The sequence below is a fragment of the Aquila chrysaetos genome, chromosome 5 (genome assembly GCF_900496995.4).
Source record: "Aquila chrysaetos chrysaetos chromosome 5, bAquChr1.4, whole genome shotgun sequence".
NCBI lineage: Eukaryota > Metazoa > Chordata > Aves > Accipitriformes > Accipitridae > Aquila > Aquila chrysaetos.
The window spans coordinates 74,821,221-74,837,267 of NC_044008.1; the positions used below are offsets into that span (position 1 = coordinate 74,821,221).

A 16,047-nucleotide genomic window follows, 5' to 3' on the forward strand; every position below is an offset into this window, starting at 1 on the left:
CACTCTTCTGCGGGACCACAGCCCTCAGGACTTTGCAGGATCCATCCCGAGGCCACCTTCTCCGGGAGGAGCCCAGCACCTCCAGCGCTACAGAGGGCAGAGCCATGGAGCAGCCGGACACCCGGGGCTGTGCCAGAGCCCCTGGGGACAACCCAGACCTGCAGATTGCTGTCCCCAGAGCCCTAAAAAATCCCCCGTATGAACCCTTCCAGCTCTCCTCCCAGGAGCCTCTTGCTGGGGCAGCATCTCCCATCCCGGAGATGCCCATTTCCCACAAGCAGGGGTCACACCGGTGGGAAGCCGATATTCCTACCCCTGGCCCTACCTGTAGGCACCCTCCGACAGAGCCGTCGGAGGCTGATCCGCTGCAGAGAGCCCCTGCAAATGGGATCAGGGAAAGGGATCAGCCCCTGCAGCCGCTCCTGCCAAGCCCGTTTTGGGCAAAGCTGGGCTGGCCCTGCTCCGCAGCCCCTGCGCCCCAAAACAAGGGCAGCGCGAGCAGGGACTCTGAGGCACCTACGATGCACCAGGTATTATGTGCTCTCTCGAAGGCTGGGATCTGCCGGCAGCTGCCTGTGAAAGGGAAGGGCGAAGCCGGGAAGGCAGCTCTCTCCCCATCCAGTTCAGCTGGTGCTCCAGTGAAACAGGTACCTTATGATTAGGTTTTTTTTGTGAAATGTTAAACATCTGGAGCTCAGCGGTACAAGGCAGCCTTTGTGCAGCTGGTAAATTATCTGCAATAAAACAGCACTTGTTTCGGAGAGCTTCAAGAAGAGGGGGAGGGAAAAAAAAAAAAAAAAAAGATGAGAGAGAAGCCACCCCCACCGGAGGAGGAACCTCAGACCTCTGCTTGGGGCTCACCAGCGTTTTCCACGCTGTGTGGGGTGAGTGGGCACCTGGCCACATTAACAGCAGCCCAAGACCCTGCAGAGACCCCTCTGTGTTGACTGCACCTAAAACCTTTGCAAATGGGGTCTCTCAGCCCAGCCGTGCCCGAGCCGAGGCACGCGGTGCTAAGCAGCCCCGTGGAGCTGGTCCTGGCCGTATTAAATAGTTGTGATTAAATACTCAGCATTTGGCTCCAGAAGGGACATCATCCCCTCCCGGCTCACAGCTTTACAGCAGAAGGTAGTGTTTCCCGCTGGTATTTTCAGATTTCTTGATTTGAGAAGTGCTGATCAAATCATAATTAAAAGGGACCTGAAAGGTTGATGTCCTTAAGAAACGAATGCCCAGCCCACGCTACACGGCCAGCGCCGAGCCCGTGGGGCTTGGGGAAGCTGGAGCTGGGGGTCCCGAGGTCCGGCGGAGGCTCCCGCTCCCTCCCGCAGCTCCCGAGCCGCAGCATCCCGCTCCCGCTCACCAAGGGAGATTGCAATGCTCCACCTCACCAGCTTGTCATCTTGTCTGAGCACAGCGTGTATCTAACCCTGGAAACGAAGAGGCAGCTGAGTTCGGGAATTTTGCATCTTTCCTTGGCTGAAAGGAAAGGCAAGGCAGCCCCTCCTCTATTTCCTTCTGGAGCTATGAAAGGTTTCGATACACCACGTATTTTGGCGTGGAGGGGGACTCTTCTCGCCTTTGCACACAGCAGAAGGGAAAAACATTTGCACAAGGAGAAAAAAAAAAAATCCCTTTTGCTCACCCACCTCTTCTGAGCCTGGGGAAGCAGCAAGAGCAAGGACCGGTCTCAGAGGCAACCGAACACCTCGGGGGATTCGGAGCCAAGGTCCATTTAAAGAAATGAAGCACGCTTGGAAGGGCTGGGGAGTTCTCCCTCCACCCCACCCCAGGGGAAAGGGACAGGGACAGGGACAGGAGGGCACCTCGCTGGACCAGAGCATCACTTCAGGCTCCCAGTACCAGAGTGGCCAGGTCCCCGAGCACCCCATGAAGCCAAACGGGGCTGGAGCTGCTGCCAGCTGCGCCCGGGGAACCGGGCAGGAGGAAAAATCCCCCAAAATCTCTTTGTCTCCTTTCCACCCACCAGTGCTGCCTTTACACAGCAATTACCGAGGCCTCAGGGGCTTTCACACCCAGTCACCTGGGCCTCCTTGTTCTAAACAACTTAATTTGTTTAATGACTTGGGAGGCCCCGGGGCCCCTTTGTTGTCTGGATTTGTTTCCCTGGTCTCCAAAAGGTTTTTCTCCATGGTGCAGGCAGCCACCACCCAGAACTGGAGGGCACTGGAGGGCTTTTGTGAAACCTGCACCAAGACAAGTTTTAAGACATCACCCCCCCAAATTGCTGGGGCTCTCTGACCTCCAGGGACACGCCAGCAACTCCGGATTCAGGGGAAAAGACCCACAAACCCCTCCGGAGGGTTTGTCCATTTGTTTGGCCGGCAGAGCCAAGCCGCTCGGTAGGGCTGGAGGCAGATCAGCTCCGGGACAAATTATGGTCTGGAAAGGAAAGGCGAAAACAAAGCGCGTTGTGAGATGCTGCTTTGTGCTCTGAGTGCAACCTCATGCCTGCCGCTGCTGCCAGCCCAGGTTGGGAGAAACTGGGATGCTCCAGCCTTTGCTGTCGTTTTAACCTTGGGAAAGAAAGGGAAATAAAAAGGGGTGGGAGTGCTGACGCCTGTCCTGCGTGGAGCTGGGGGAGAAGAGCTGGGGCTTGGGGTGGCGGAGGTGGGGGTCCTGGCAGAGGTGGGGGTCCCTGGGGGAAGCCCAGGGCAGTGGGGAGTCCCGCACCCCAGCCGTTACCAGCACCTCCCTCCATTGTTTCCCAACCAGCGTTTTTCCCTATGACCTAATCTTCCCTTGGCTCTTGCTGGTAATTTTATGGCAGGGAAATTATTTTGCAGTAAAAGGAAAGCAGATCCAGGCCATTCTCTTCCCTCCTGTTTTCATATGGGTTTTGGAGCGACGGTTTTGTTTTCTGCTTCAGGCACAGCAGAAGGATTGTACGAGACGAGATGGGGAGCGAGCGTGTGTCGGGTCTGTAATGCTTTTGTTGGTGCTGTAAGAACACAGGAAGGCAACAGCGAGAGAGAGATTTAAACAATTCCCCGTGCAAACCAGCTCTGGACACAAAAGCTTTTTAGTTATCATCAGCATTTTGTAAGATTATAGTAAAATAAACCTTCAGGCTCGGTTTCCTGCTCTCAAGAACCCCCTCGTAGGATTATAAGGCACAGAAACATATCCCAGAGATCTCAACCAAGGACATACTAAGAATATTTTCTCCCTGTTCTTGTACAAACAACTGCCCTCCCCATTGTAAAAGCCTTAAAACAAGACAAGAGGCACTAAGATCGGAGCTATGCAATGTGCAGATCCCACAGTGTGTAATTTTCCCTCTTTTCCCGTGAGGAACAACCCTCCAGATCAAAGAATCTGGAGCGGAGCCGTTCCTGTACCTATGGCATTTCACCCTCGTGTCGACCTTTCCCACCTCACACAACTCGTAAGAAACCGCGTGGAGAACGTCCCTCTGAGACAGCAGAGAGGAACCTTTCTGCAGTCACCACCCTTTTATCGGTCAGCTGAAATGAAGTTTATTTAAGTAAAGCAACCAGGAGAAAGGCAACCAGCAGATCATCCATGAGCTACACTCCCACCAACCCAGCACGGACACGAGCACATAGCTTTTTGAGGGCTGGTTGGCCATGCAAGACTGAATACATGTACTTAGACAGTGCCAATATATACCTAAAAAGAGAGACTGGCACTAAATCCCCCCTAGCAACTCAACGACCCTGTCATATCTGCCCTAGGAAAGGGTGCCCAGAGCCATAATTTCTCTTCTTCCCTCCAGTCCCGCAGAACCAGGCTTGTTCCTGAGGTTGGCGGATCCACCCTGGGGATGAAGCAAGGCAACGTGGCACGGCCGGGGCCAGCGCGATGGGCTTGGGGCACCCGAGCAAGCTCCGAGCAGGAAGAGGAGCCATACGTTTGTTCTCGAGCTCGGAGCCTGCGTGTGTGCGCACGAGAGCGAGCGTCTCAATTTTAATTGCAGCCTCGTTGCCAAGTACAACAAAGTCCGCGTACAAAGAATAGAAGTCATTTTGTCTTCAGGTTTGAATTGTTTCTTTCCTAAGGGGAGGGGAGGGAGGTGAAAGCCGTTCCTTTATAAGCAATGACTCAGGTGCTGCGATCTACCCTGGGCGCGCATCTTGCAAGCCCGAGTGATGTTTTGTGCCGTGTTTTGTTTGACGGCGTGGGCCCTAATAATGGGATTATTGTTCGGTTGCGTGCAAAGCCCTCGCTTGGGGTTTTTCTGTCCCCGCCCAGCCCTGCAAACCGCAGCCGCCTTCGCCTTCCCCAGCATCCCGGCGCGGGCCGGCGAACGCCCGGCACCCGCGCGCGGGGCCCACGCACCCATTCCTGCTCCCTGACTCACGGCACCGTGCGCGGGGCGATGTGAGCCGTGTCACGCCGGCACGGGGAAAGGCGTGCTTTCCCTGCCCCGGTTGCACAACGGTAACCGTGGCCCTTCGCCGCGCTCTCCCCGGCCGGCAGCGAACCGAGAGCTGGGCAGGCAGAAGGAGCTGCCGGCGAGGGAAGAGCAGCAGCCGAGCAGGCGTCGTGCCGCGGTGCCAACTTCCATGCCTGCCACGTGCCGCCCGGTGCCCACCGGGAGCTGCCTGGCATCGCACGGAGGCAGGGAACGTGGTGGGATTCGCCCAGAGCAAAGGGGACGGTGCTTTCTCCTTGCCCCGCAGCTCCGGGCGGAATGGATCAGCCGCGTCCCTGACGGGAGAAACCCAACGCGTTGCATTACACACTCATAGCCCCAAATAATCCCCTCTTCAATGCTCTAATCCCCCGGCAAACACGCGTACAGTGTCGTGCACCCGAGCTATCAGCAGCCTCTCCATCCACCGCTTAGTCATAAGCACAACCCGACGCTCGTCCCGGGCAGCTCTCCTGTCTGCGGAGGAGTTTCCCCATGGACTCCTCCATCGTCTTCTTGCCAGCCATTAACTGGGTACCGTGCCCGCGGCCGTCCCGCAGGACAGCGTCTCGGTGGTTCAGCCTCTGAAAGAAAAAAAAAAACACAAGAAAAGCAGCAAAATACACCCGGCGCTGCATTGCCGGGCTTTTTTGCGGCACCTTTGCTTGGCAAAGCACCAGCTTCGCGCCCGGGGCACACGTGCTTGCACACGCAGCGCCGATCCACCGCCAAGCTTCGCCCGCTGCCAAACGCAGCCACCTCCGGGGCTGTGAAGAATTGGGGGATTTTCCCAGTCTCAGCTAAACGCTCGGGTCACCCGCCTTCATTAGCAGGGCTTGCAAAACCCCAAAACATCCACAAAAGCATCAGCAAGCAGGCCACAAACTTATACCGGGGTTGGGGTTATTTTTAAACCCCATCGCGAAAGCACATACGTGCACCGTTTAGGAAAAGATCTTTACCTTTGGGATTTGAGGCTTTTGGATGGAGAGGAGTCACAGTTTAAGTTTTCCTCCAGCCAATGCAAAAGTTATTACCTTTTTAAGAAAAAAACCAAGAATCTAAAGGTTTTGTATATGTGAGGCTTTACTGAAAAATTAGTAGGGGGGTAGAAATCACCAGCATTGATGCTACAATTTAATACTACACTTGTACGGGGCTCAAAGGATATTTCGAACCGGTCCAGGCACCGCTGTGCCCCTCCAAAGGCTGACCGCCACCCATCAAAAGGATGGAAAGACAGAACCCCCCCGCTCTGTGCTCACCATGGGCGTACAGCCCCGTGTGCTGCGGTCCAGGGGTTTCTCCCCATTTCGGAGCAGCAGAATCACAGGACAGCTTTTCCAATGGGGCTCAGCGGCCGCTGCCTGTGATGGGGAGGGACCACAGCACTGCCAGAGCCCCCCCCGCCCAGGAGGACAAAGCCCCGGCTGCATCCCAGCACGCACATCCAGGCAAGGATTTGGGGCCAAGCACACCCCAGTCTCCCAAAATCCAGTTCCAGCCACGGGATAACCTTTCTCTCTTTTCCCTCCAGCTCAGTCTCTGCGTGAGAACCAGCTCCTCCCGGCCGATGAGCAGAGCCCGTCTCCATTTTGCGGGGCTTGGCTGTGTGTTTATGTTGCCTTTGCTCTGAACTCCACCTTTTCATTGACAGCTGTTGTTTCCACGGGTAATTTCAGGCCTGGCTCCCGGCCAGCTTTTCAATCATACCAAGGAATAGATATATAATTTCATTCACCTCCAGGGTACAAACAGAAAAGAAGGATTTTCGTATGTGCTTTCTGCATCACCCTTCCCACTCGCTTCCTACAGGTCCAATGTACATAATTATCTCAGCTGGCTACATCTAAGAGGGATTAAATGCTTTACGTGATATTAGCTCACAGCAATCTGATTACAAGACTGCCTTTAAATGTATAATGTGGGTTTTTTTTACCAACTTACACCACACGCCAGAAATCAAATAAGAAAATATCACCAGCAGTCTGCGAGAAATCCGGACCTGTGGACACCCCTGAAGTTTTTAAATTTCACACAAAGGCTTTCGGTGGAAAACAGAGGGCTGAAAGGCTTTCGGCAGAAAACAGAGGGCTGACACTTCTAGTGCATCTAGAAACGAGGTGAAGAGTGGTGGGAGATTGCCCAGCCTTTCCACTGGTGGAACTGGGAAGGAGACACCGGCCACAGGGGCAAAGGGCTCTTGTTCCCAGCCGTGGGCTGCTCGCTTCCCTCTCCCTCCCCGGGGCAGGGACAGCCCTCACCTGGTTTGAAAAAGAGGGTCTTGACATCCCTTATTTTTCCCACTGAGAGTCATAACCCCAAATTTCCCCTGTGCCCGGAGAGACCCGGCTCATCTCCGCAGCCCCGCAGATCCCGGGGAAGGTCGTGTCCCCCTTCCCATCCCCGTACCGCGGGAGTGCAGCCCTCCGGGCTGCCCCAAACGAGCATCGCCTCGCCGCAGGGCTGCGGGATGCGGTCACAGCCTCCCGCGGGGCTGAGCCGAACCAGGGACGGCCCTTACACGTGCGTGCATGTGTGTACACCCCCGCGGTAGCTGTACCCCCAGGTCGGTGCAGGCAGAGCTGCTTTTTTACGCCAGGGATTTCTTGCCGTTGTTTTTTTCTGAGTCATAAGGCATGAAACCAGTGTCAGGCGTTGGACCTGGGGGTGAGCTGGCCAGCTGCAGCAACCCAGTGAACACTAAAACGCACTCACGGGTGCCCGGATGAGGCACTGCGAAGCTGCCTTTCTTCGGCTTTTTTTTTCCCTCTTTTTTCTTCCCCAAAGAAGCTGCCTTCCTGGTTGAGAGGCAGGACCTTTGACAAGCCAGGAACAATTAAGCTGGAGAAAAGAAACGTAGCAGAACGGAGGGAGGAGAAGCAAAGGTACGGCTTTAAGGCATGAAAATAGATCAGTGCAAACTCTGAACTTCCCATTTATTGAAACCAATCACAGTTAAAAGGTCAAATCCATTGGCGAACAGTAGTTTTGTATCATCTATAGTGACACACAAATGAAGTACAAATGAAATCCAACCCCAAAAAATAAAAATGAACCAAACAAAAATGCATGGCTCTAGCTTAGCTTATTCAAGCCTGTTCCCATTGGCTGCCCTTCCTGCAGCTTCTCCGGCAGGACTGAACGGTGGTCCGGGACCCCCCCACACTCGCAGCCCCGCTCCCCTGAGAGCCCTGCGGCTGCAGAGGGACTGAGATGCAGGCAGCAGCCAGGCAATCCAGTTATTCCTGCAGAAAGGTCTAATCAATCTCTTTTTACTGAAGACAGAAGCATCCTCAGCGAAGAAGGAGGCATGGTTTACAGCATCCTTCCAATTTCGGAGTTTTGCTCCTCGCTGGAGCATGCACCAAGCAGAGGGAGGGACAGGCAGGGCTCGCTCCTCAGCCTGGAAGGGACTAATCCTGCCTGCTCCGGAACGGCTCTTCAACAAGAGATGCTTGAAAAGCAGAGGGTGAAGAGGCAAGTATACATGGTGCATGTTTCTGGCTCTTCAGGTAGGATAATTAATTCACCCTGATGAATTATTTCATCCTGATGCTGCTCAGGAAGATGAGGGCTCCCGGCACGCTCAGGTCCTAACTCAGCTCCGAGGTCTTCTGAGGGATGAAGAGTGACCAGAGCCACCGCCGGGAAAAACCTGCCTTGGCTCTTCGGGGAGTTATGAACCACTGGAACCAGCAGCCGTAAACCAGCAATCACTTGGGAAGGCCAGACACAGTCACGGCCCCACGTGGAAACGTGTCCTGCTGTACTCCAGTCAGGCAGCACATCAACGACACATGGATGACCATACCTTGCCTTTTCAAAGAGTATATGCTAGAAAACACAAAAATTATTCTTTCCTGTTTTTTTTTTCAGAGAAAACCTCGGGGTATTAGACACAGTGCATTGGATCAATGCCCACTTAGGAGATAAATTTAGGAAAAAATGACGTTTCCCTCTTACAGAGATCCCACGAAAATGCATTTTTATTTGCCTGGACTATTTGCATTTATCAAAACAAATACCCTAGAACATTCCCAAGGACCCGCAGGTTACACAAGACCTGCAATCCCACAGAGTGCTGTACATGTTATCTTAGCCCTATAATGCCTTCCACCTGCCTTTCGAAAAAAGTGTGGAAATTCAGACTCTGTAAGGAGTTTACTCCATTCAAATGCCTTGGTACTTAACCACAGACCAGCTTAAACACGCGACAGTGAATTTCTAATCTTCTACAGAACAAAGATGATCAAAACCCAGAGCGACCTGACTCAGAAACCAGCCCAGCGCGGAAGGGAAAGGACAGGGTGACCTGCAGCCCAGCCGACGCGTCGTCCAACGACCCTCCCGAGAGGAAAAGAAAATCTGGTGGCGAAAGGAAACCAGGACCTGCGAGGAACCACCTGTATTTGTGCTTTGAAAACCATCGATATGACGTTGGAGGGGAGGAAGAGATATAAAATTATAGGAAATCAACACCAAACCAGATCCAAAAAAATATATATACAAAAAAAGTCTAGAGGATAACGTGTGTCCGGTTCCGAACGCCGCTGCACAAATGGCTCTGAAGTCTTCTCCCGGGGAGCAGCGCGTTGCCCTACCCGAGCCCAACGTCCAGGGACATCATCACCACAAATCCTAATATCGAGGTCCAGGAAGCCAGCTTCCCGTTGCCACTGCAGGGAGAAAAGGGGAGGGTGTGAGCTCCTGGGAGCCGGGACTGGCTTTTCGGATGAGGGAAGCGCTGCTTTATATCTCATCCGGGCAAGGGAAAGGATTCTTCCAGAGTGCTCTGCGCTTCCCTCCGTGTCTATCTGCCTTTAGCGGCGGGCACCAACAGGGTCTCACCTGGTCTGTGCCTCGGGGATGATATCATCCATCACCACGTAGACCATTGCTCCGGCGGCAAAGCCCAAGGCGTAGGGGAGGAGAGGCTCTGCCACCACCACGGCGAAGGCACCGAAAACGCCGGCTAAGGGCTCCACCATGCCGCTCAGCTGCCCATACCTGCAAAAGACCGAGACTAAAAGCCACCAGGGACCCGGCGTGAGGGACGGCGCAGCCCTCCCGCGGGGCTGCTGGGGCTCTGCAGCTCCCCATCCCACCGTCTTCCCTAATGTCACCGTGTCCGGGAGAAGGTCCGCCAGCCGGCCACGCCGAGCCAAGCCGCCTGGATCATTTTAAACGGGCAACGAAGGTGATCTGACCTAACCTAGCTGATTTTTCCAGGAAAGGAATTAAGGCACGATCTGATTCCTTCCCCCAAGAGCTCTGCGGGATTTGGGGATCCAGCTCACAGGCAGGGATGGGTCAGAGAGGAAACATTTCCAACCAGCATAGCTCAATCTCAAAGAGGACATCTGGCCACAGCCTCAACCAGGATGAAATCGTGTTCTTCCCTCTCATTTTCTTTCCCTCTAGGACTGCTTTAACTCTCCGGACCATGGGAACTCCCTTCCCGGCAGCAGCAATCCCGGTGCAAGTCCCAGCACCGGCTGCGCTTACTGAATTGGAGGTGGGTGGGAGGAAAAGAAAACAAAGCTTTGGCGGGAGCCGTTTCCAAGCCGTCCCCCTGCCCTCCCATCCATCACCCGGCCGAGCACACGTGCACGGGCAGGAACGCAGCCCTGCGCTCGCAGGGTTCATGCCCTTGGCTTTTTCACCTCAGGGAAAAGAAAAAATAAAAAGTGGGTTTGAAATCCAGCCCAGAGTGAAGTGAGAGAAAAAAATGAAACAAAATTAAAAAAAAAAACTTCTAAAAAAAAAAAAAAACCAAAAAAAACGTTTAGTGCAGGATCTGGGAGCTCACCACAGGCGCTCAGCAGGCAGCTGAAGCAGGATGGGGTGACCCACCGGGATCACCGATGGATCCCTTGGGAGCTGGGGGCTCGGAGCTGAGCTTGGGCACTGCGGAGGGAGCAGGGCAGCGCTCGCCACCCTTCCTCAAAGCTGGAAACCAGCAGCACTCCCAACAGCAGCTCTCCGTGATGCCAGGAGAGGACCCAGCAGGTCTGGAGCAAGCCCATCCCAAGGGCAGCTCAAAGACAGAGCAACGCAAACGGATACGGGGAAGAAATCTATAGGCACCCGCTCGTCAGGAGCTGCTGGCGGAGGGCTCTCGCTTCCACTAGCGAAGAGGAGCTCAGCTTACCAGAACGCTTTCCACGTTGAAAATCCAGCACCACGCAAAGGCAGGCTGACGGCCAGGCCCTCCGGGAAATTCTGAATCCCAATCCCGATTGCTAAGTTCCTATCCACACAAAAAAGCACAAATATATATATGTATTTTATATATATATATATATGAGGTGGAAAGCACAGCCTGGAGTTGGCTGCTGCAAGCTGGGGAAAAAAAAAAAAAGACATTATTAAAGATATGCCTTTTGAATGGAAGCACAGCTAGCCCTGGGGCTAGTCATGCTAATATTTAACGTGAACACAGAAAACCTCATCTTCAAAGAGCTCCTTAGCATTTAATCAGCTTCAGCACCAGCCCTGGGAGCGACAGAGACCAGATGGAGGAGAAGAGACCTGTCCAGGGAGGCCCCACGAGGCATTTCCAACCCGAGGCTTCTCGGGAGCCGCAGCACCCCTGGATCCTGGTGTTTGGGGTGGCCTTGGGCTCGCAGGTCCCCCAGAGGGTCGGGGTTCCTCCATCCCAGGGGGGCTTTGCCAGAGGGGCCCCAAAGCAGCCCCCGGGGCGGCCAGACCCTCTCCCACAACCCGCTCCAGCTCTCACCGGCACCGTCCTTAACCATAACCACCCCTGCACGAGCCTTACAGCCGTGGGGCTTGTCAGAGGAGAAGTATATTTTAGCCACAGGATTTCGCTTGCTTTCTCTCTTTTTTCCCCCTCTTGCATCCTACGGAAAGGCGACACTTGGACTTCCAGAGCTGGTCTGTCCATCGGTAAAGCAGTACAGGAGGAGGCCGGCTGCTGTGAGGACCGCTCCTCCAGGCACAAGAGATAAAAAGCCTGATAAAGGGCGTTAGGCAGGCAGACACGGTGAACTTGAACTGCTCCAAGTAAAGCCCCATGTCCCCAGTGGCAGAAAACACAGCTCTTAGAGTTGACAACTGAAGGGCGGACAGGAGAGGTCTGAAGGGATGCTCAAGGGCAGAGAATTAGGTGAGGTTTCTCCTCGCTTGCCCTCTCCCCTTCGATACTTAGACCCAATACCTATTTCAGCATCCACCTCCAGAGCACCCAGCGCCTGCCGCGGCGCTCCCCGAGCCGGGAGCTTCTCCCGCGCGGTGACCCCATGGTGGGACCACCACGTCATCTGGAGCTTATCCAAAATGGCAATAGCTCTGCGAACAGCTGGCGGTCACGAAAGCTGGATTTGCAGTGGGAGGGTTTGTTGGATCTTCTATGCGGGAGGCAGCTGCACCCCAGCTCCGTGCACCAGCACCTCGTTGAGCAGAGGCTGCTCCCAGCACCCCCCCCCACGCCATCACCTATCCTCAGCTGGGATTTGTTCCAGCCTTGGGACCAATCCTTCCCCTCTGCTCCAGGGTCCCTTCCAGCTCGGCGGGAGTTTGGGCTTTTTGGTGAAAACCAGGAAATTGGGATATGGAGTTTTCTCCTTCACTCAAGGAACAAAAATGTTGCCAGCACCGAACCAAACGGGGCTCATTTTTTATGGCATGGGCTCCTTAGGCTGAGCGGCTCCACGAGAGCGAACGGTAACTTGTTCCACAGCTGGAGCATTTCTCCCATCATGGCTTCACTGGTGTGTGTCGGTGGAGCTGGCCGTGGCCCATCCCTGGGGGGAACACTGAGAGCGCGACCGTCCCAGGAGTCTCAAAGCTCCAGCAGCGAGATGCCGGGCTGCGACCTGCCCCAGCCCACGGCTCCAAGCAGGACCCCAGTGCCTCTCTGCAAGGTCAGTTATTCCTTTGCCAGCAGCTGAAAGCTCCCTTTGCTGCTTTAAACACTTGTTTCCTATTAGTAAAATAAGACTGGTGAGAAAAATCTCTCTGGGTTGTTTAAACTTCTACAAGGGTTTACAGAAGAGGGGAGGGGAAGGGGGAGAGGCTGTGGGTTTCCCTAACCAGGACAGGCTATTACAATCAAAAACATTATTCAAGGGAAAGAGAGAGAGAACTGAGGGGGAAAAACATCCCTTTTAGAAAACACTGGAGCCGCTGTCTGTGCGCTGGGTTTTTTTTCCTCCTTCCCTCGCCTTCGCACAAAGCAGCTATTACTGGCCCCGACCACAACAAATTAATGGGGTGGGAGAAGGAGGTGTGAATGGAGGGGTCTGTACGGAAAGGGTGGTGAGACCCCCCCTCGCCCCCGGTCCCGCCGGGAGGAGGGAACCCCACGCTGACCCCTTGCCCCGCACCAGCCCCGGGGGGGGAAAGAAAGCCCCAAGGGGCAGGAGGAAGGGGAATTTAACCCGGCGAAAGAACCAGCAGGAGAAGGTGGGTTTGCCCCTGCTCTCCTCCTCATTTCTCTCCCACTCACAACCCTCGCAAAACCCATCAGGGCTCCCTGAAAGCAAGAACCGGCCCCGGCCCCACAGCTTGGGCCACCTCCACGGCAGCACCAGATGGCCAGCGGGTCTGGCACGTGCCGGGGACGGGGCTGCAGCCGGCTCGGCAAGTACAGCAAGCAACGGGCCGCGGCGAGCAACGTGCCACGGCACGCAAACGCCGCGGCGAGCAACGTGCGCCGGTGTGCGATGGGCGCCGGTGTGCCCAACGCCAACAGCCACCCGGTTCCCCCAGCCCTCGGCAGGGAGGCAGCAAGGCATGCCTCCTCCCAGGTCAAGATTTTAACCGGTTTTCCCAAGAAACGTGGGTGTTGGCATCGCGCTGCGGTCGGGGCAGGCGTCGGGCGCAGGTACGCAAAGCTTCGGCGTGCGGCAGGGCAAGAGGCAAAGGCCACCGGAGACCCGGCGCCTGGCCACAGACGTCCCTGTGCGTGGGGTTTCTCGCTCCTGCCTTGGGACACCTGCCGGGCAGAAAGGACCTTCTGGGCTCAGCATCAGGCTGAGAAGGTCCCCACGCCATCTCCTGGCCTCCAGTCCCTCCGTGTCCCCGCAAATGTCTTTTGCTCACTCGGACCAGACTCCCCCATCCCTAGGACCGCTCGTTCCTTCAACGCTTCCTCCCACCGCAGCTCTGCCTAAACATTTCTCGGACACTGGGGCCTTTTGAGCCTTTCCCAGGGACACTAATCTTATCAGGATGAGGATCACTCCATGACAGCATGGAGGCCAGGAACACATAAGCCTTCCTATTTGCTTTGCCTCGGTTCACTGCACGAAGGGTACCTCCACTCGCTGCTCAGGGGCCACCTCTGTTTGCCCAGCGCAGCGTCTCGGGAGATGTCCGGGTGCTAAGGCAAAGAAGATTTACCTCCGATGCCCCAACTGTGAAATAAAACCATCCCAAGGGACATTCCTCTCCCCCTTTGCCGCCGAGCCGTGCACACCTCACACCTTCTCCATAGCTCCCGTGTCGAGCTGACGGCAACACGGTCGGTGAGAAAGCAACTGAATCAAAGCTGCATTGTGTACGGGGAAAACAAAGACGTCCTTATTACGGAAATAGGTGGGGATTCTTGGAAGGCTTCCCCCGACTGCAAAGAAATACATTGTAAAACAGATGCACAAAGACAGACTGGAGCAGCCTGGCCCAGGGGAGCCGAACCTCCGGGTGCCCACGGCGAGCTACGGGACACAGAGGAGATGACAACGGGGACATGAGCCATCGTAGCCAGAGGGACAATCATCAGGATGAAACATTTAGAGACATTAGGGTCTCTAAAGCGAGGAAGGTGGGGAATAACTGATAGAGGGGTGTTAGAAGCAGATCCCATCTGGTCTGACGGGTCACCCATATCCAGCTAGAAGACATTTTGCAGACAGGGACGATAACCTGTGGCTCATCCCCAACCTACAAACATGCATTAGTCTGAAGAAAGAGCAGCCCAAGGGAAACCGCACCGAACTTTGCCTGGGGATGCGCGTGCCCCGTTAGCAGCTCTGCCACTGGCACACCAGCCAACATGGGAACAGGAATGTCACTTGGGTGTCTCCTCTGTTTGGGCACAACGGACTCAGGTGTCCTTGGAAGCATCCAGGATGAAGGAGCCAACATGCGTTGGACATGTTACCTTTCCCAGCTCTCTGCCTCAGCTTCCCCGTCTGTAAAATGGCGGTGATGGCAGTGACATCCTCCGAAACCTTCTCGATCTGGGAACAGAAATGTCACTAGGACACATGCTATCTACACATGGGCTCAGCAGAGCCCACTGCTGCAGTTTTAAGGAAGAAGAGGTAAAACCGTGGCATCCTGGTGCAGCTCCACCGAGGACCGGCTCCTCGTGGCGAGAGGGAAAGACTCCATGGCCCCCGGGAACGTACCGGGGCTGGACCTCCTACCCCCAGCTCGCCTGCCAACTGCTGTGGCACCACGCTGGGAGACTCCAAGTTCACTTTCAAAAAAAAGTTGGCATCTCTGCATATTTGCAAGGTCAAGGCACAGAAAGCCTTCTATAAGCCTAAACCCTTGTTTTCAAGGGCCTATTCTTTTACAAACTGATTATGAAAGCAGGCTACATATTCTTAACAAGCCCCTTTTCACTACGGCTTTCAATTCCCTCCAGTGTATAATGTGCATGTGTATTCTTGCATGGCAGGCCCTTACATACTGTTTTGATTGTTATCGTCTTGCCATGAAAGGGCCGATTGTTTTGGGTTCCCAAGATTACATCATGGCTCCCACTCGGGCCGCCCGTCGAGGTGTTTGATCAGGGCTCGCAGGTGGGAAGGAGCTCTGCGGCGAGCGCAGGGCCCTGAGCGTTTCCCCATACCTGCCCTACCTGTTCAACACGGCCGCCGGCACGCTCTGCCCCGGCGTTACGGGAGGCTCTCACGCGAGGAGGCGGCCGGGGAGCTGCCCCGGGGGGGAGAAGGGCGGCAGCGGTCGCCTTCGCCAGCCCCGACGGCCGCTGGACCACGCTCCCACCCTGAGCAGCAGGCTGAGCCGTCCAGGGGCACGCAGGGCTCCCGGTGAGTCCGTTGCTTTACGTGCTCGGCATTTCAAAGGCCAAACCTGCAAAAGCAGGTGGGAGGATGTTACTCCCGCAGGTTTGCCCTTTGATAATGCAGTATCTTTCATCTCAAACGCTCAAAACCATTAAAAAAAAAAAAAAAAAAAAGTGGATACAAACCTACTGTGCCTCCTCCTCCCGAGTGCAGCCACCAGCCCCATTACCCACAGGACGTAGAAATGCATGGAACAACATGGGAACCTATCCCAGGCAGGGGATGCAGCATGGAGCCCCATCCCAGGCAGGGGATGCAGCACGTGCTGCCCATCGCACGATGCCTTGAGCCTGAGAGCCTTCAGCTCTCCTCGCCGCCGACAAAGAAACAACCAGGCTGGTAGCCACTGCACGATTTCCCAGTTATTCAGACATAAAAACAGATTGGAAATTACATCTGAATGAAATCCGACAAAAATAGGCACCTTGGTTTCATTTGGAAGTCGGCAGCAGAGCCTCCACCCAAACCGTGCCATGAGCAAGATGCTTTCCAAACAGCACCAAAGACAGCCAGCACGTCTGAAAGGAAACAACGAGAAGAGGAGAAGCGGGAGGAAAGAATTTGGGGCACCAACCAGAGGAAGAG

General features: G+C 55.0%; 1 protein-coding gene across 4 annotated transcripts in view; it reads right to left on the reverse strand.

The window, feature by feature from the left end:
* Window positions 1-7,321: 7,321 nt before the first annotated feature.
* The window catches only part of SLC39A11 (solute carrier family 39 member 11), a 97,648-nt gene continuing 88,922 nt past the window's right edge, over window positions 7,322-16,047 (reverse strand). For all 4 annotated transcript variants that reach the window (XM_030015012.2, XM_030015011.2, XM_030015013.2 and 1 more), the window contains exons 8-10: window positions 10,554-10,652; window positions 9,251-9,409; window positions 7,322-9,078 (exon numbers count right to left, since the gene is read on the reverse strand). In XM_030015012.2, coding sequence (XP_029870872.1) covers window positions 9,000-9,078; window positions 9,251-9,409; window positions 10,554-10,652 — 337 coding nt within the window. In that variant the 3' untranslated portion in view covers window positions 7,322-8,999. The remainder of the gene's footprint in view (window positions 9,079-9,250; window positions 9,410-10,553; window positions 10,653-16,047) is intronic.